General features: G+C 43.8%; 1 protein-coding gene across 5 annotated transcripts in view; it reads left to right on the top strand.

Annotated features, from left to right (window-relative positions):
* map7d1a (MAP7 domain containing 1a) overlaps positions 1–19,660 on the top strand; it is a 39,760-nt gene that overhangs the window by 7,980 nt on the left and 12,120 nt on the right. For 2 of the 5 annotated variants that reach the window (XM_035635402.2, XM_035635392.2), the window contains exons 2-10: positions 6,044–6,244; positions 10,086–10,154; positions 10,869–10,889; positions 13,592–13,755; positions 13,974–14,085; positions 17,054–17,158; positions 18,559–18,681; positions 18,799–18,944; positions 19,259–19,389. In XM_035635402.2, coding sequence (XP_035491295.1) covers positions 6,044–6,244; positions 10,086–10,154; positions 10,869–10,889; positions 13,592–13,755; positions 13,974–14,085; positions 17,054–17,158; positions 18,559–18,681; positions 18,799–18,944; positions 19,259–19,389 — 1,072 coding nt within the window. The remainder of the gene's footprint in view (positions 1–6,043; positions 6,245–10,085; positions 10,155–10,868; positions 10,890–13,591; positions 13,756–13,973; positions 14,086–17,053; positions 17,159–18,558; positions 18,682–18,798; positions 18,945–19,258; positions 19,390–19,660) is intronic. The other 3 variants (XM_035635410.2, XM_035635417.2, XM_035635424.2) reach the window with 3 other exon arrangements.

Below are 19,660 nucleotides of genomic sequence, written 5' to 3'. Positions count from 1 at the left end.
TGAGCAACATGATCTGGAAAAATTGTGGTGATAATTGTTCCTTAACTTTTTCATTTTGTCATCACATTATAGCATACAAAGTAAATCCTAAACTGCTGGTGTTTGGATGCATTTTGCATGCATAACTCTTTATTCTCAGTTCCCATTTAAACTTGTAGTTCTCAGTCGAAAGCACATCTAATGAAAACTTTGGTCTCTAAACACACATGCAGGGCCTGGTCTGGCGTGGAGTCAGTGCTTGTTGTTTACACTGCGCTTCCTGTGTGTCTGGGCCCCATTGCCCTCTTACCTCACCCTATTCGGTGCGGTAGGGACACAACAGGGCGAAGGGGCGACGGGTTAGGGGGGTAAGCGATGAGGTAGTTCATTAGTCCCCTGGCCCGTCCCAAATGAGATGCAGATCCATTCTCTTGCTTTTTCCAGAGTTACTCTTTTTTTTTTTTTTTCGTCGCCGCCCTTTTCCTTTTCCAGTCTTTTGATTTCACTCTCAATACGGTTTCCTCTGCACTTGTTCACCTCATTTACATTTTTTTCAAGAGAATGCGCTGCATTTACACCTTGTTTACCGTGTTTTTTTAAGATTATATTGTGCCACTGCTGTGTTGTTGTATTATAAGCCTTTAGTTCATTCTCTTATCTGTTTGGCAGGAGCTAGAAAGGGTTGTGTTTAAGCGCACTGTTCTTGGCTTCATAAATATTCAATGTCTTGCCCTATATTTTTAATCTGCATAGTGTCTTGGCAAGACATTTGCAGCGGTGCTCTGGAAATGAGCAGCAGCCGTAAATTGTGTTCATTACGACTGATCACGACCATGCAACCAAGATCATTTATGTCTTTATCTTCACAACAGAAATGTCATCTTGTTTTTTGTATCCGACATTTTCACATTCCAACCGCTTCTCACAGCTCTTCTCGACCGAAAGTATCCCTCCCTCTCTGAGCTGTAAATGAGCAAACAGTGTCACGTGAATGTGCTGTCATAGTTTGCTGATTTTGTCATACAGTGAGTCATGTGTTTTGCTCTGCTGTGGAGGACACAAGGTTTTTCATGAGGTTGGCGAACAGGTAGAAAAAATTGCTGTGTGGTACATTGTCTCAAGGCTGTGTTGCATGTCAGATCAAATGGCATTTGTTGCTGTGAAACATCTTCCATTACAAAGTGGGTGCATTGCTGTTGAATGTTATCTCCCTCCTCTGCTTGCTTTTTTTCTAATACTTTTATCATGTAATTCATGAAATAATTATACTGGAAGATTTCTTCTGACCTGCAGGTTTGGAGGTGACATGAGAGGAAGTGGGCTCTATGTCTATTATAAGCGGCTCTAACAAAATAATATGCTGTGAAATTGAATCTCTGCTAAATCACATTTTCTGTGACAAAATTACTTACCCAGTTTTCTTTTTACTCCGAATATCAAAAGCCAAAATGTCAAATAGTTAAGCGCTTTCTTTGTAATTTTGACTTGCAGTAATTGTGCAATGGTGCTTCTGAGAAGCTGCTGTGGATTTTACCCAACCAACATTTCAATACATTTTCTCCAACCTGACATGCCTCTAAATGGCAGCTACTTTCCTGCTGGTTCTCAGCCTGCCATTCTGCTCCCACACTGCGCTTGTGCATGCATGCATGCATGCATCCAAAAAAACCTTCTGCAGGGCTTCCTTTACTGTTTCTGCTGACTTTCACAGATATCTTATCCTATTGTATCACGTTTGCATGTAACCAGGTTCAGCTGAGTGCCCTGGGCTTTGTTTCATTCCTGCAGCCAGGGAGGCCCCATAGGGCGTCATGATGGGGCCAACTGAGCCGCGGTGCATGGTCACAGTGTGATGTTCAACCAATGATCACGCACAACGTGCCACAGATTCCTGAACCTACCCTGACCCAGTTTTTGGGGTCTCACAGCTGTCGAATACCCATTTGATACTCGGTAGGGAGGTTAAACAAAAGCAAGCATCGGCAGCACAGCACCTACAGATGCTTTAAAGGAGGATTTACTTTCAACCACCTCAGCAGTAGATGATTCTCTAACAATGATAATAGTATGCTAATGTAGTCATTGTAATACTTACAAAAGGATTCTTGGACAATCATGCTCTTTTTTTACTAAAGATATTTATTGGGGGCATTTTTTCTAGCCTTTATAGACAGGACAGTTCAGTGTGAAAGGGGGGAAAGAGCGGGGAAGACACACAGCAAAGAGTCAAACCCGCGGCCGCTGCAGGAGGACTCAAGCCTCCGGACGTGGGGCGCCGGCGCTGACGAGTCAGCTGACCGACGCCCTTATCATGGTCTTTTGTAGTTCAAGTTAAAGCATCTGAAAACCTGCCAAGTATTTTTCCATTTGTCCCTCCGTGACATTTTATTTGATCAAAGTAAAGTTAAATGAAAGACCTTTTAGATATAAACTGATGAATTTATTACCCCCAAAACTCAACAAATTATTTCATAGGTAGAGGTATGGTTGTAGAAACTGGTCCATGCTCAAGCCAGGGAGCGGGGCACAAATGCAGAAATCGTTATCTAGGACCTAGTTTGTCAGGAACGTTACCAAGCTTGTGAAATATTGACCCAATGTCAACTCTCTGGCCTTCCAATAATAAGATATAAATCAAAGTGATTTTCCATGTTTAGGCTTGCTGGGAGACTCCGGCCTCTCAAAGTAGGTTGTTGTGCATTGATTTATGAATATGAATAATGCAGGTGATGTCAAAAAGAGGGTGGTCTAATAGCTTTTGGTTGTAGCTGTCCCCTGGGTGCAGAACCTCCACAAAGCTGGACTGTAATTATTGAAGAGGCAGTTACTCAGTTGATTCATGCAAATCATACAGTTGTATTCAATATGGAATGAGGCTCATATTTTTCATTATGCAATGATTTCATATATAAACGCACCACATGAGAACAGGGTTACGTGAATCGCTTTGCTCGAGCCATGTCTTTTTTGTGTCTGTTGTACTCATCAGCGTGTCAGACTGGGATAGGTAGAAGACCCTGATTGACTTGGGTGATACAGCATAGCACAGTGTTTTTTTAAAATGTGTTCCGTGGCGGTTATTTTTTTACATAAAGCGCTCCTCACCATAATGCATTGTTGTGTTCTTGAGGCCCATTTATTGTGGATTGATTATATTCATGTTTGCTTGCTTGCTTTCTTCTTCTTCACAGCCTTTGGTGATTTATCGTGATACTTCTTTGCACATTACTGCTGGCATCTGTTAAGCAGAAGAATACTGCCTGCAGGGATGTGCATGATACAAACACAACAGGAATGCACTAGTGCTGCAACTTACGGTTATTCAATATCAATTAATGTGTCAATTATTTTTTCCATAAATCGATTAGCTGTTTGATTCATAAAAGGGTGAAAATTGTTGATTCCAAAACCCAAAGATGATGTTTTGTTTTGTTTTGTCCATGAGTTACAGTTCTACATATTTCTAAAATGAGTAGTTGATAATTTGAATGAAATAGTATTAGGGCAGACTATTTTCTAACAAATAACGTAATTGATTGAGCAAAATTTTCAAACATTTTCAGTGTCATATCATAGCAGATTCAATTTCTTTTAGCTGGACAAAATAGACAAAAAAAAGTTACAATTTATAGACTACATGCTCCATCAACTGAAACAATATAGTAGCAGATCAATGAATACAGAAAATAGTCATCAGTTGCCGCCGTAGTTTAACATTTTTATTACATTTTCCGATTTTTCTCCCCACGTTGAACGCTAAGACGTCGTGCACTCCCAGTTGTCTGGCAGCCCAGACAGTTGCTCCCTGCATCAATCAGCCCTTGTTTCAGTCCCTTTGCTACGCAGCAGCAGTCGTCGTCTCCCTCAGCCCCCCCCCCCCCAGAGAGCTCACGTTTCATTGGTATTCATTGTCGGGGGCCACCTACCTACCAGAGTATGTTACATTCCCATTCTCTTCATCATCGACAGTATAGATCACAGTGATGACCGGTCTCGCACAGTCTTGTCAGCCAGCCAACTCTCAGTAGCTACAGTTCCCAGGTGTACGGGAAAGTGCTCACAGGGTATGAGGCAACACGAAGCCTGTCTATCAGAGCTGGCATTCACTCCAGGCGCCTTAGACGCCCTCGCTGACGAGTCTGCCTGAAGGGATCAGGGTGAGAAAATTGCGAGAGATGATGAATTCAGAGACAAAGGTTTGTTTGATTCATCACCTTAGTGGTCAAACTGGTGAAAACATCTGGGGTTGTGTAGCATCATTCTATTGTGAACTGATGTAGGGAATTGATTGACGTTGATTGATTGATTAAATCTTCTTTTTATGGTTTTTCCTTCAATACAGTAAGAGAGCAGGCACTTTAACTGGATTTATCGAAGTTTAAATGAAGTCGGTCACTAACCTTAGGTCCTGTGTTGCTATGGGCATTGCAATTTCTCCTGTAGAAATTTAATACATAACTGGGCTGTCCACATTTTTTCCACAAAGTTACATTATGGCCTAAAATTGCACTGACAACAAGTAGAGACTCCTTCCGTTCCCATCTCGCTGTCATTGCAGTGTTTTGGCCACTGTCCCGTTGCCATGCAGAGACCACAACAATGGCCCCTCTCTGTCGGGGCACATCGCTGCCCGAGGAATGCTTATTTAATAGTGGCATGCTTTGACAGGGGAAACACAATGTCTTGTCTCCCAGCTCAACTCTTTCATAGACTCGCACTGCTATTCTCTCGCGTTCTCTCTGCCCATCAGGCTTTGTCCATCTCAAGGTCATCAGTAACTGCCTCCATTTCCCAGATGGGTGACATTGCCTTTCCATATGCCGACAGCAGATGAGCCTCATAGACCTGATATCTCACTGCATGCTTGTCTGTAGTTGCAGCAGTGCGGAAAGCTGATGCCTATTCATGCAGAGCTCTTGAGTTTAATTTAAAAGGAAGGGAGCAGTTCATTTGAATTAAAAAAGTTACACAGCCCTTTGTGGAGACTGTACAGTTAAATAATGTATACAAGGATCTTTGAAGTCACACAGCATTGGCCTCGCTCCTCATTGGTGCTCCTCTTTTGCGAACTGCTGAATAGCACAGCATTTGTATAGTAAATCTTCAGCGCACCCACTGTCCCGGTGTGACAGCCCCCTGCCGTCTGTGTTGTTTTTAGCCAAAGTCTGAATAATTTACAGCATGTTGCCCCAGTGTTTACCTTCAGAGGCTATGCAGGAGCAACCGTGCCCCAACATGGTTCCACGGCGAGTACCGGGGTACGGTGCTGAGTGGACAAAGCCAAGTGTCCCTCCCATGAGGGTCTTTGTTTGGCCGTCAAAGCCTGGGCCGAGTAGTGTTTGAGCAGGAGATTCAAGTCCAGGAGCCTGCCAAGTGTGAGTCATGGTGCTGTGAGTGAAGCTGCGACAAACCAAACCAGCTATTTTGTAATCAAAACACTTTTGACGGATAACTGATGAAACCTAAACTGACTGAGTCATTTTCATAAAAACCATGGGTTTTGATTACCCTCCGGGAACTCGATCACTGAGATTCTGCTATCCGATGCCATCCATTTCATCAGAAAAGAATCATCAGAATGCCAGGAACCAATTATTGCGTTTTGTTCTGCCAGGGAGCCGGACCATTTGCTCAGGCCGGTCTGTCGATAAATCAGTCGCGCAGAGTAGAAATGGTATTGGGCAAAAAGCAGGCTTAAGACCTATTATCTCGTGCTTCTGAGCAAATGGTGTAATCTTTGCAGCAGAAAGAAGCATTGTACAGAAACAGAGGAGCGTAGTTGGTTTCTCAGGTGCTGGTTGTTTCTTTCAGTCTGTTTCAGTATGTTACAAGTTTTCTCACTTCTCTCAGAAAATAGTCTCCTTCTTAGAACCATGGACTCCACCCCTCACACCCGATACATGCAGCTCTTGTGGAAGTTTACGTCATCCACACTCAACTGCTTCATAGGCCCAGCGGTGAAAGGAATGAAGGCCAACTGGTTGAGTTCCAACTGTCCTCCTCTTGCCTTTTCACCTTGTCATTTTCTCACTTGTTTTCTACTGTTGTCTGTCTCTTCAACCAGCTCCCTACTCGGATCTGAAGACAAACCCCATGAGGCCGGACCCGGAGGGGGAGAGCAGCCCCCCGAGCACAGACAACACCCAGAGAATGGAGTCTCCAGTCAAGAAGGAAATCGACCGAAGGTTGACTACCCCCAGGAAATCTGATATCATCCCTGGATCACCGGCATCACCGGCATCACCGGTTCCCAGGTCGAAACAAGGTAAAGTAATGGAGGAGGGATTCAATAAAAGTATATTTTGTTATAATCAGCCTATGAAATAGCCTACGTGTTCTTCAAAAATGGCCCTGATCTCTAAAATCCAACCGGCTCATCGTTGAGTCCAAGTGGACGGTTGTGCCAGATTTGAACAAAAGGCGTTCCTGAGACATTGCGTTCACAAAACTGGGACGGATGTACAGATGGATGTCTGTCACGGTCCATGGAGGCATAAAAAGCTTGACCTTTTTTAAGTATCCATGTAACCTGTATTGAGTTCAGTTGCTTTTTGCAACGGAGGCTGAACTGTTATGAAGCTCTGTGCTCTGATATTGGTGCCATTATGTACATCTGCACTTATCTGGAGTCAGGTCAGCTCTCTTGAGGCAAGGTATTGCTTCTCTAACGGAGTGGCAGTGACCACATGCTCTCAGACATGATGCTAAATCCAATAGAGCTGCTGCAGGACGTCTTTGAGTGCTGGAACAGGTGTGGAACAGGCGTGGAACAGACGCCGCTGTGCGCAAACCTTTGCAGCTCCGGGTCCGAAGATTTCGGGGCAGAATTAGATTAGTAAAGAAACTAACTCTGTAAAATATGGACAAATGAGCTTTGTTGGTAAGTGGTTAGCAAAAGGCAGGTAGGCTGCCATGCGCTGGTCCCTGATGAAGGCTGGGCAGAGGGAACCTGAATAAAAATCCCATGTCAGCGAGTGATGCCAAGAAGGCATTAAGTTCGGCCTGGCAGTTGCACCATAGCTGTATCCACGATGCCTCTGCTCGAGCTCCCCGCAGCCACTGGCTAACAGCACATGCAGACTCTAAGGAACATGTTTGAGGGTTTTCGGCGTCTAAGCCTCTTTATTCTTCATCCATTAATCCATTCACTGTGGTCATGGTCTTTATTCCCTTAGCATGAGGTGGCAAGGCTAAACCCTTCCCAAAGTCCCAAACTGTTCCCAAAACTAACAGGACAGCCAGTTCAGATACCTTGTTATGTTACCTTTGCCACCTTCGTTACCTCTTGTCAGTTACATGGAGACATGGCCATTATTCTTTGTGCATTTGTCGAGTCGGAGTCTCCTGATTTCACAAATGACCCAGACTCTACTTTTGTTCTACAGCTTCTCTTTCTGCTTGTTTTATAAAGCTTATTATTTGTGAGGTTTTCCACCTCCTAGATGGGTGCAATGAAAGATGAAATGCACTCTTAAGGCTTCATAATTAGTGAAACGATGGCATCAAGGACTTCCCCACCATTGTCAGATCGCTGTGCATTAAGGCTGGGACACAGTCGTCAGATCGCTGTACTGTTCACACTACACGACGTGCTGTCTTGTAATCAAAGGCTTTCAGTCATTGTGCTGTTCACACTACGTGACTTATCCGCGAGGGGGGGGTCACACACTACACGACCCTTCACCAGGAGAAATGTCTCCAAATCACGTTTTTTTCACGAAAAAACACGAGAAGTGACGCTGGAAACTGCGATACACACGCGAAACAGGAATTGTTGGTCATGTTGCCGATGGACGTCAAAAAAGACGCTGTGTTCAATATATTGCAGGATACTCTTATGTTTACAGGTCAGAAACAGCCAGCTAGAAATCTAGCTAGGAGGAGGAGGAGGCCCCTCGTTGACGAGCATCTAATATAGCGTCTTTGAAGAGTTCACGCTCAGTAATTGGCGACTGCTGATCGAATGCCGATTGGGCTCCGATCTGGGGCTTTGGTTGGCGAGTTCCAAAAACATTTGTCCGGCCAGTGGAGAGTCGGGCTAAAATGTGTGTAATGTGAGCCAGGCATAAGAGAACAGTGAAAAAATAACTATTGATAAACACTTATTTGTCAACACTGTCCATTTATCGTGGGTCGTAAGCCACACTATACCCTGCAGTGCACTGTACCCCAATTTAGACGTAAGCCAAATAACACAGAGCTGACATTATGACATTATTATTATGTTTTTATCTCGGGAAGCTTTGCACACAAATGACTTAACGATCAACATGGTTGTGAGTTGCAAACAGCAGCAGCACATCATGGTGACCAAGACATGGGCTTTCCACTGTCCTGCAAATATCAAAGTGGGTCAGAGGTTGTTCTAAGGGTGAAGACCGCATGGCAGATTGCTTTCATGTTCATGATTCACACCTCCTCCCCCCCATTAGATGTTGCTGAAGGATAAGTTCCTTTGTGTGTTTGAGGTTGAACATCTGGTCTATGAAGATTGAGCCGTATGATGTACTGTAGCATGAAGGCTCAAGAAAGATCAAGACCGGAGGGTGTCAGCGTTTCCCAATTGTTTGTGGCAGTGCACACACGCTGAATATGTGAATTTATATATGACATCGCGTGGTAGCTTTTGTGATCAGCGCAGTATTTCAAGCTAGTTTTTTTGGGCGGCCAGCAGAAATAAAGTGTATGTAGAGAAAAAAATAATCCTGTGATTCCTGAAAAATGACATTCCAAGCATCATCATGCTCCGCATTAGTCAGCATCATGAAATTAGTTATTACTGCCACTGCGCTATTATGAGTAAGTAATAGTTGGGGAAGCATGAATTAATTTGCTGTAATCATATTTGTGTTGTTGCTAAAAACTATCTTCATTATTGATTATATTACCTATGATATTCTTTTTAGTCAATAGAATGTTGACGAAAAGCAAAACAATTTTAGTTTTGTTCAACCACCAGTCCAAAGACATTCTGTCTACAGCAAATATTCATTTTTGAAAAAAGCTGTAACTCTTGAGTTTCCTACACATTCAATCAATTAACTCAATCATTGTTTCGTCTCTAGTTGTAAATTATTTCCGTTGGGATATTCTAAACAAAGGTAATGTTTTCCCCAAGAAGTATTAGCAGTTATCACCAAAGGATTGCAGTTTGAATTCTTGAAATGGCTCAGGTCAGTGTTTGCTTTTCGCTGCGGAGTGGTTCCTCTGAGGTATTTGGAAGGAGTGTTGGAAGGAGAAGAAACGCACGTACGGTTACTCCCCTGTAGCCACTACATACCACGGTCAAAAATACACCCGCATCCAGATGGCATTGGCGATTTAGTGGGGCTGCCGCATGCTGCAGCTTTTAATTGGAGATTAGCTTGCCTTGCCCTGTTCATTTTTTCCTCTTTTTTTTTCAAACATTTACTCTTCTCAAAAAAAAATCGCGAAACTCCAGTGCAGTGCACGTCAGTTTCGGCCATGTGTCCCGCATCCGTGTAGAAATGTTGACTTAGCCAGTTTCCTGTCATTGTCATGTGGCAGGCGGTTCCTCATGGTTTTAAAGTTTTTGCTGCTCAGACTTGGCCATGGTGAAGAAAAACACTCACTCATGCCGTGGTCTTTTAGACGGCAGGTGCAGGTACTATTCAAGACTTTTTTTTTCTTGTCACAAAATGTATTGTACAAATAACAGTATATTCGCTGAAGTAAAAGTATGAAAGGGAACGCTTGTGCTTTCTTGACAATATACTATTTTAAAGCTATTGTATATTTATAGAGGTACGCCATGTTTTTTTCCCCATTAATGGATATGTTGTGCTGTGAAATTGCAAATTCTTTGCATAACACGCGCCGTCGAGGAATGATTCCATCTTACAACGACTTGACTAACCAGCTGTAACTGAGGTCTTTGTAACTCATTTTTGTGTGTCGTGAATCACTCTGTGAGGTACAAGGCCAGAAGGTCTTAGACACTGACATTTGTTCGGGCTGTGTTGGTCCAGCAGGTCAAACGATATCAACGCGAGTTTGTTTTGAGCTGCTAGAAAAATATAAATGAGAAGTCAAGATTTAATCGTTCCTATTTGTTCTTCTTTCTCGCACCTCCATCCTCGTCTCAGACCTCATGAAGTCAGAGGAGAGGCAGAAGCTCGCCAAGGAGCGGAGGGAGGAAAAGGCCAAGTATCTGGGTGAGTGGAAACCAGGGGGTGAGAGGACATGCCCTTTTACACAGGAAGAGGGTGCCCCCTAGTGTTGGGGCGAAAGAGGTTGTTTTGTGTCTGTGCTGGTGTTCTTGCGACGGGGTTGGCTGCAGGCAGCAGTTGGCATGCACATGTAGCACAGAAACACGGAGATGATAAAATAGTATTGTTCTGCATTTCAAAAAAGAAATGAAGAAAAAAAATTGGCACACAGCCAAGCCATCATTTTACCAAAAAATAAGCGAGTATTAATTTTCTGCATGAATGCTTACTTCTTCGTGAACAGTTTTAAAAAAAAGAAATAGCTTATTGTATGTTGTTTGACTTGCCATTGCTTTTTGCTCACCTCACCAAATATATGCTTATACAGTTTGAATTAAATCGATATTTTCCTCACACGGACAATAAGTCTTGACCTTTTTGCGGTGTGCGGAATATATCTCATGGCTTCATTGGAAATTCGAACCTTCTTCTGCAAACTTAAAACTTTCCTCAGTGCCTTTTGCCTTTCACGTGGGCCTCACATCAAATGACACAAATTGTTCTGACTGTGTCAGTTGATATTACACCTCTTTGCCCGAATCTTTATTTTCTTATTTAGCACATGGCCGTCACATTAACACCCAGCTACGTGCTGGTCGTGCACTGCTTTGCATGATTGACAGTTGCCTGTGTCTTCTCTCTCACCTCTTCCTCCTGCAGACGAGGTGAGCAAGCTACAAGGTAAGCCACTCGCAGATCTGCATGTGGTGGTGGTGGTGGTGGTGACGTCGACTGTTTTTGATCATTCTCTACCATTTGGATGCGTCAAGTTGTCAAACTTAAGACGTTCAGTATTTAACTAGAGCTGGGCAATACACCGATAGCGTATAAATACTAAAATCAGCAGTAAAATAATCCAATGTTGCATAAGTTCTTCCAACAAAGGCAACACCTATTCACATGGTTTGGCCTTAGCTCTCATATGTACGATACGCCCCCTGATAAAGAAAAGCAGGCAACACAATGACCAGTAATTGAGCAAATTCAAAATATGAGCTTTAAGAAGATATATTGCACTAAAGCTTAGAATTTTTGAACTTTATTGACAGTAAATTATATATGACCCAGCCCTAGTGCTTCATTGATTTAGTCCTCGTGGTGTTCCTTGGCTTTTAATTGTGGTAGTGTTATTTTTTATTTCAACTAATTGTGAGATTTTTTTTTCCTCTTATAACATCATCAATATGTCTTTCATGTAAATTCATGTAGCCACAGAATGATCATGTAACCAATCATTAATGTGTAAATAAATGAATTATTGTTTCAGTAAAATGACTCAGCAGCTGCCCATCTGAGGATGTCGCTTGACCCGAGGTTGAACTTTGCTCATCCACATCTACCAGCTCTTCTGATTTTAGTCTTTAAAGACAACACGTTTGAACCACATGTCACAAAAACCACGATGATTAGCATCTAACTGGGGAAATTGGAGGTTTCAGAGACACTTGCTGCCAGATTTATCTTTTGTCTGTGATTTTCTCCCCATCTAAACAACCTTGCGTTGCCAAATAGAAATCGCACCCGTTAGAAAACATTTTACGAAGTGGGAAAAGAAAAATATGTAAATTAGTGTTTACTTGTTTGTATGGAAAGCAGACACATTACAAATTTTATATTTTGGTAGTCTCACAGGTTTGTAGCTAAAGGGACCGGGAGTTTAACAGAAACATTTTTTTGAAGAAAAAAATAATCATAGTCAATGATTTGACAAACTCTGATATTAATATTTAAAGTATTATAGTATTTATTTCTTATCGTACATTCTGTAATTCCGTGTCGTCTAATCCAAGTGTGTGTTCGACAGCCGTAAGATGCATTTGACACACTTGCGTTCGACGCTAATTGGGCGATCACCGGGGCATGCCAGATGGCACGGGTCTGATCTAGTACTCCGGGATGAAAGATAAGATGCTGCCAAAGCTTGTGTTTACACTATCAGCTTCTCGGACAGGAAGGCTTATCTTATCAACCGTTGGCTGTAGTGTTTAGTAATAGGTGGGTGTCAGGATCAGAAAAGTCCCTACAGCTTCCTCCTTGTTATTTTTAAGTGACGCTTTGAGAGAGTGGCATGAGAGAGTTTGCCCGCGACTGCACAGCACCTTTATTCCTGCCTCGTCCGTCTGCAGGTATAAATACTTCATGCACCGGTGTCCTCTGGTCACGATTACTTAAAGATCTTACGACAGTGGGTCCCCGGTGGTACCTGTCAGCACCGGTCACTGTCAGGAGGGAGTTGAGGAATGCATTTTGAAGCAACGTCAGCGTAAGATATTCATTTGTTTGCCGTTTCAATCCCTGAAAATAGATCCACTGTCTATGGCTGAACATTTATGGCACCCAGAGAAAATTCAGACAAACTCTTCATATCTTAGTGTAACCATGAAGCCCCCCCCCCCCCCCCAGCTGTTATTTCTTCTTCCTTCAACCAGCAGCTCTAGTCTGGAAAACTATTACAAAACACTGTTGTTGTATAAGTCCGATTCAAATAGTCAATCAGTTCAATATTCAAGTGTCACATTCTGTCAACGCACTTGATTTGCTCGGCGTTTCCGCTGCACTTCGCATACAGTACCCACAAAGCTTTGTCTCACTGCAAGGTAAAGATGTGGCTCCATCTCGAATCGAGGCCAACGAGCCGACGACGAGCTTGCGATACGCACTGCAGCAGATCTTTTCTTTGCCGCAAGGTGCTGGCAAGCAGCGCTTTGGTATAACTCAGCTGTTTGTTTCCCCCTCAGATAAAAAGCCGACCTGCGAGTCTCCAAATAAATGTGAACCCTGCTAGCCTCCGGCATCTCTGCAATGATCCATCACCATAATCTGAAATCCGCAACAAGTTGCTTTTTTTTTTTTAAATCTCCTCTTTGCAGAGGCTGGTTCTTCAAGGCTCTTTTTTTCTTCACTTTGTTGTCAAAAGAAATATGGCGAGTTGTGTACACACAGTTAGGCAGCTGCAAAAGCCTCCTTCACGCCGCCTTTCGAATGGCCCAGGGACAAAGAGACGATTTCCATATCAAAGTGTGTGGTTTGTACTGAAGCTTGCACGCAGGCTTGATGCGATTAGTGTGGTATAAAAGTGTCACCTCAGAAGTGCCGTCTGTCTTTCTTCACATTATGCACTACTTTGTGGAAAAGACAAGTAATTGAATTTATCTTCCAACCAGCATGTTTTTTAAATTATGTCAAATAGTGGCTTTCAACAGTTATCACACTAATCTTTGAAGACAAAACCGAGGCAGATTTTTTCAAACTACGCGTCTTTGAAAGAGGATGTGTATTATTACTTATTTAGTTAGGACAAGGATAAAGGGCTTCTTTGTCCTGTGCCGGTTTGGTTAAAAAAAAATCTCATTCTCCTGAACGTGTCCTCTCTTCCGTCGTAGCCGCCAAAAAGGCCCAGTGGCTGGAGAAAGAGGAGAAGGCCCGGCAGCTGAGGGAGCAGCAGCTGGAAGAGCGCCGCAGGAAGCTGGAGGAGCAGCGGGTCAAGGCGGAAAAACGGCGATCTGCCCTGGAGGAGCGACAGAAGCAGAAACTGGAGAAGAACAAAGTATGTTTGGCTGAGGCCGTGGGTCGTGTCCACAATAGTGTAGTCAACGAATATGCTGGAGTGCTCGCAGGAGGTCGGAAAAAAAGACATGAGTTACATATACTGATCCCCGGAGGAGAAACCGTAACAAGGATGTACTGTGTCACAATGTCCTGCATGTCGCCTTGGATGCATTTGACAGTTTGATAACTTTACGTGTGCTCTCGCGTCCGCTCCAGGAACGCTATGAGGCGGCCATCCACAGGTCGACCAAGAAGACGTGGGCGGAAATCCGCCAGCAGAGATGGTCATGGGCCGGTGCGCTGAGCCAGAACTCCAGCCAGAAAGAGGGTGAGTACGCCGGTCAGCCTGGACGCACTCCCCTCATGAAATCATGAAATGAGAGGGACTCGTTTCGTATGATCACTTAAGAATAACACGAAGAAGATGCTGCAGTGTAGTATCAGTGCCAAATATGGTCTCTTGTTGGCTATTGATTGTGTCTGTTGAAGTTTTTAACAATCAATAACTCTGAGTTTCAGTGCTCCTAATTCAAATACAATAATTCCATTAGAATAAAAATGATGGTAGTGTCTCTGATGTCTGATTGTCCTATGCTGCAGGCATCTAACGTCTTTGCAGAGTTTTTTTTTTCCTTCCTGATATTCAGGCGTGTTCGTCAGTCTGTGCTGTCGCATGGATCAATTTCTAATAATGGTTTTCATAACAATGCATCTCTTGTTTTTCAATTTATTTGATATATATATATATATATATATATATATATATATATATGGCATATACGGTATATGATACATATCTTGTAAGTCAGTTTCCAAAATTGTTGCTGCTGAGGTTTCTAATCCCTGTAACTGAACTATTTAGGATCTGAAGCAGTCCAGCCTGAAATTATGACTTTACCAATTGATTGGTAAAATTTAATTTTGTTGTATGTTTCCTTAACCCGACAACGAAATACATATCTCATTCTACATCTTGCTGATCAGATGCCTCTGTTATGTGCACAGTGTTTAATGCTCACTGCTTGGCATATAATAAAGCTACCAGAAGCACAGTCTAAGGCATTACACCCAAACAGATCTGGGTCTAGGACTTGAGGTTTTGTTTTGTTATATTTTATGATGATGTGCCTTTGCTGCATCAACCGCAACGCTTCACCCTCACCACAACATTTCCTCTGACGCGTTAGCCACTGCAGCCCTGTCCTTGCAGACCGTTTGCCACTTAGACATCACTCCTGGGTAATTCGCCCCTTATCATGACCAGAGCGTATCGATCGCACAAATGTATTCAGCCGCATTCATTGCGACGGCTGCAGTAGACAGTGCTCTATCGACTAGCAGCGAAAGTTGCCTAATAGTGCTTAAGTTGAATTGATAAATGTCCTGGCGGTCCGACGGCTAACGACACCAATCTGCAGTGGCTGCAGAGACGACGGGAATTACTGCAGAACTGTTGCGGGGAAACAAGTGCAGCATCGCGGATGCTTCTCTCCCTTTGTTTCATCCCACGGACTCGAAAGGCCTAAATCTGAAGAGTCTCCAGCTCCGTCTTAGGTCACGTAATCGCCTCCGCCATATGCCCCGGGGAATTATTGACACTCAAACCAATCCCTCCGTTGCTTCCTGCCTCAGCAGCCTGCCGCCTGTCAGACGGTGGCTGTGAACAAGATGCAGTGGAATGGCTGACTGTTCAAGGTGTTATTTGGGGAAATGCCCCAAAGACTTTCTCTGTCACAAGAGCGTGCTGCGCTCATGTCTTCTGTGTATAGCATTGTGTATTTAAATGAAGAAATCCATACTCTGCTTACTTCAATGCCTCCATTACTGCAATGTTCTCTGAATCGTGTGCCGTCTGACGACACTTGGGGGAAAGAGAGTGCTCATTTGAGTGCAGCGTATCAAATGGATCTGGAACTGGGAATTGATGCAAGTATTGCAGACGGATAGTTCCGCAGATGTCTTTTTTTTTTTTGCTCTCCTCTCGAGTGCCAGTTAACGTCACCGGCGTCGAAATGACTGCATGTTTCCCAGCAGCAGCTTTTCCATCGGTGATTCTGTTGTATGGTTCTTTTGAGTTGTGTCTCACTGGGCCTGTGTAAATGGCTTGACAAGTAGGTTCGTGAAGGGTAACCCGTGTGACAAAAAGCACAAAGAGCGATGCTATACTTACGTCTGTGGAGTTGAAAAGAATTTACCGCGCTCACTGCTTCTGAAAGATGACGTGAAATATTCATTGGCGACTCGTTCTCAGCAGATAAGATGTTCCCGGTTACTCTGAATAATCCACGAACCTCAGTGGCAGGCAGTTTTCACCGCAACTGCCTCTTTGCCAAAGAATTAGTGCCACCGGAGGCTCCCACGGTGTGTGGATTATCGAGAAGTATAGGGGCACAGTTTCTGGAAAGATGTTGGTGATGAACAAAGGTCGTTATTATTATATTGACATCACAACAGAGATCTCTGCCACATGTAAAGGACTTGAGCTCCTTTTGCTCATGCACCGATGGTCCGGACATTTGCCTCAAACTTTTCCAGAGGGTCTGTTTGTGAGAACGCAAATGTTGCCCCATTTTCCAGGAACTTTTCCATGCCGGCCCTTTAGTAGGATTTACTGAAAATGTCTGAGTGAGAATACAGAAGGAAAATCTCCAGAAGACTCACGGCGAGCGAGTGGGAGCTGGCCTTCGATCAGCCTCTGCGACCTGAATGTTCCAGAAATTTTCCTGCTGTTGTAAATGTGTCCGACTCTGAAAACTCTGGAGAGGTTTTGAGCTGTATTGAGAATGACATTCAAAGTTTATTATATACTATAGATCAAAACATGAACAAATCACCCCACAACACTAGCTGTTATATGAAATAGCGGAAGAGGTTTGAGAGAAAAAAATGAAGACATCTGCGATTTGTGTGCACTGTCCCTTTACCAACTGTAATAACATGAAACATGAAAGTTTTAAACACATGTTCTGTGCCATACAAACCTGCCTACACACCTACAGGCGACCTGGTTGAACAGATGTTGCACCGTGTGCGCGTGTGTATGTGCCGTGACGCAGTGGATGAAATGATAATACACACAGTCAGCACACAGGAGTTTTACTCTAATGGGGGTCGCTCACGCCACAAATACATTAGTGTAGTTGCCTCTACAACGAGGGGGTGTGTGTTTGCAGAGGCGTCGTTTCAGCATAAAAGCATGACGCCGCAGATGCTCCTCCTCCTCCTCCTCCTCCTCCTCCTCCACTCAACCATGTGACCCGCGTGAACATCTGTGTGCCGCTCTTTTGGCTTCCTAGGCAGATGCTCAGTGTCAACGGTCAACCTGCCCAAACACGTGGACTCTGTTATAAACAAGCGACTCTCCAAGTCCTCCGCCACGCTCTGGAACTCCCCCGGCAGAAGTAAGGCAACATCTGGAATGCCCCTCCCCCCCGCCACACACACTCGTTCAATGTGTCCATCACTCGGCCTCCGCCAACTCCTCCGAACCCATCCATCCTTGTCGTCTATTTTTTCCCCCCCCTTCAGTTACCTCAATTAATTCTGGTTTCAGTCCCTCTCCTGTGCTCGATGGTTGACATTTTCATCTTCCTAAAATCATTATGAGTCCTTTTTGGTGTTTTTTTTTGGTCTCTATAATTTGGGTCGGGGCTTCGCATGCTCTGCATGCTCATACCTGATTATGTTTTGTGTACAGTGTATTTTGTTGTGCCCTCTTCTTCTGTCCTTCGGTTGGCTCATCGTGAGGTAAAGACCATTTCACTCCCGGGTGTGTTTGTTTGCACAATCAAATGGATCCTTTTGTGTTCATTGTCATCACAACGTGTTGGATAAGGGGACGTCTTTCCTATGTCTTAAATGTTGCATTGATCGACTGGACTTGAGGTGGGTGTGATTATACATTTCCTTGAGTCAACCTTCCTCTATGCTTCCAAATAATGCAGCTGTTTTCTTGTAATTTGGAGGGCTAAATCTAACCGGGTCACGGTGTTCTCCTGCAAAGGGGGAGAAACTTTTACGTTTTGGTGAGAGACAAAAAAAGTGTAGTTAGTGAGAGAGTGAGTCAGCATTTTTCAGGAGATAATGTATTCTGAAAAGTCCCCGGAGCAGGTACTGTTTCTCTGTGCTGCTGCAAAAAAATCCTCTTCCTCTTCCTCACTCACACACGCACGCACGCACACCCGCACACCCACACACACACACACACACACACACACACACACACACACACACACACACTCACACACTCTAATGATTCAGCGAAACATCTTTCTTGCGTTGCACCTTGCAGCCGGAGAAGAAAGTTTCTCTCCCAAATAAATACTTAGCAGTCCTCACTGGTCGTCCCCTCTGCTCGTGCTTTCAGGGCTTTGGTTATAAATAACTGACTCTCTGTCTAGACAAGCATTTCAAATAAGTCTCTCTCTCTCTCTCTCTCTCTCTCTCTCTCTCTTGGGCGGTACTCGTAACGCCCAAGGTTACAGGAGACTAATTTACTGGGCTCTTTTCTCACCTCCCGTAATCTCTTTGGGTGGCACAGAGGCGTCTCTATTGGGATTGTGGGTTTTGAATCAGGTCTCTTTTAATTTCATTTTTGTAAGAATATTTGATTTTAATTTTAGTGATATGTTGTGGTACATTCAGGTGTCTTAATATTTTCCGGTTTGACCAAGGTTTTGGGCTGATATACTAACAACAGGGCTCTGGTTCAACTTAGGAAATGCATTCAAGACATGTCCTCCAAGCTCAATCGAAAAAGGCACACGGATTAAGGATTTTTTTTTGTCCTTCCTCCCTGCAGCCCGTAGCCTTGCATTGAGTCCATTGGAAAGCAGCATAGTTGACCGGCTGATGACACCGACGCTGTCTTTCCTCGCCAGGAGCCGCAGTGCTGCCAGTGTCCTCAGCAATGGCAAAGATGGACGTGAGTTGAGAATCCAAAAAAACCAAACAAACAAAAGGGATTAGCATTAGTTTGAATTGTGTCGTTTGGGAAAAGACGTTCAAATCCGATTCCATCTGATGTCGTCCTCCTCTTCAGACTCGCCCCTCTGCCCCCGTTCAGCCTCGGCCAGCCCCCTCACCCTGTGCGCCCACCAGCCCCATCACCGCTGCTCCGACCGCTGGAGGGTGACGTCCAGCACGCCGGACATCACACAGCGCCAAGGCAGACGGAGCTCCACGCCGGTATATCTGTCCACTTAGCTCTGGCCCCCTGGTTGTGTCTAACGTGTTCTCCACTAACAGCAGAGTGTAGTGACAGTCGGGGCTAGAAATGGAACCTGAATGCATTGAGGAAAAGACCCATAATAAGTTAGCCCTTCTCCAGAATAACAGCGTGGCTGAAAAAGGCCATGAAAGTGGGTTTACTATTCACCTGATTGAAAATTGAATAGTGAGATTACTGGACAAAACATGATCTCTGATCAGACTTTGATATTCATTATTATTTTCTGCATTTATGGATTTGTATTGACTTTTTTTAACCATTTGTCATGTAGATGGATAAAAACAAGAAAGAGAAGAGAGACAAAGAGCGAGAGAATGAGAAGGAGAAAAGTGCCCTCACCAAGGAGAAGGTGATCAAGAAGAGGCAGTCTCTACCGAGTATGAGACACAGGCCTGATCCAAGGTAAAACATCTTGTTCGTTTATATGTTGTTCTTTACTTACGAATGCATTCAATCCATTCACTTTAAGTCTTTTGATCTTATTCATAATATAACTAATAGGGAGGTCTCCATTTTGCAATAGTCTAAACGTAAAGATTGCATTTCGGTGATTATTGATCTATTTTTTTTCAATCAGCGAATGCCTTCAGCGTTACTGTAGATGTAATCACACGAGAGCCACAACTGTCAGTTTATCAGTTATTTATGACACCAAAATATGATTAGAAACTTT

Source organism: Scophthalmus maximus, chromosome 1 (genome assembly GCF_022379125.1).
Source record: "Scophthalmus maximus strain ysfricsl-2021 chromosome 1, ASM2237912v1, whole genome shotgun sequence".
Lineage (NCBI taxonomy): Eukaryota > Metazoa > Chordata > Actinopteri > Pleuronectiformes > Scophthalmidae > Scophthalmus > Scophthalmus maximus.
Note: the sequence above shows the minus strand (reverse complement) of the source record. Positions and strands in the feature narration are given on the sequence as shown.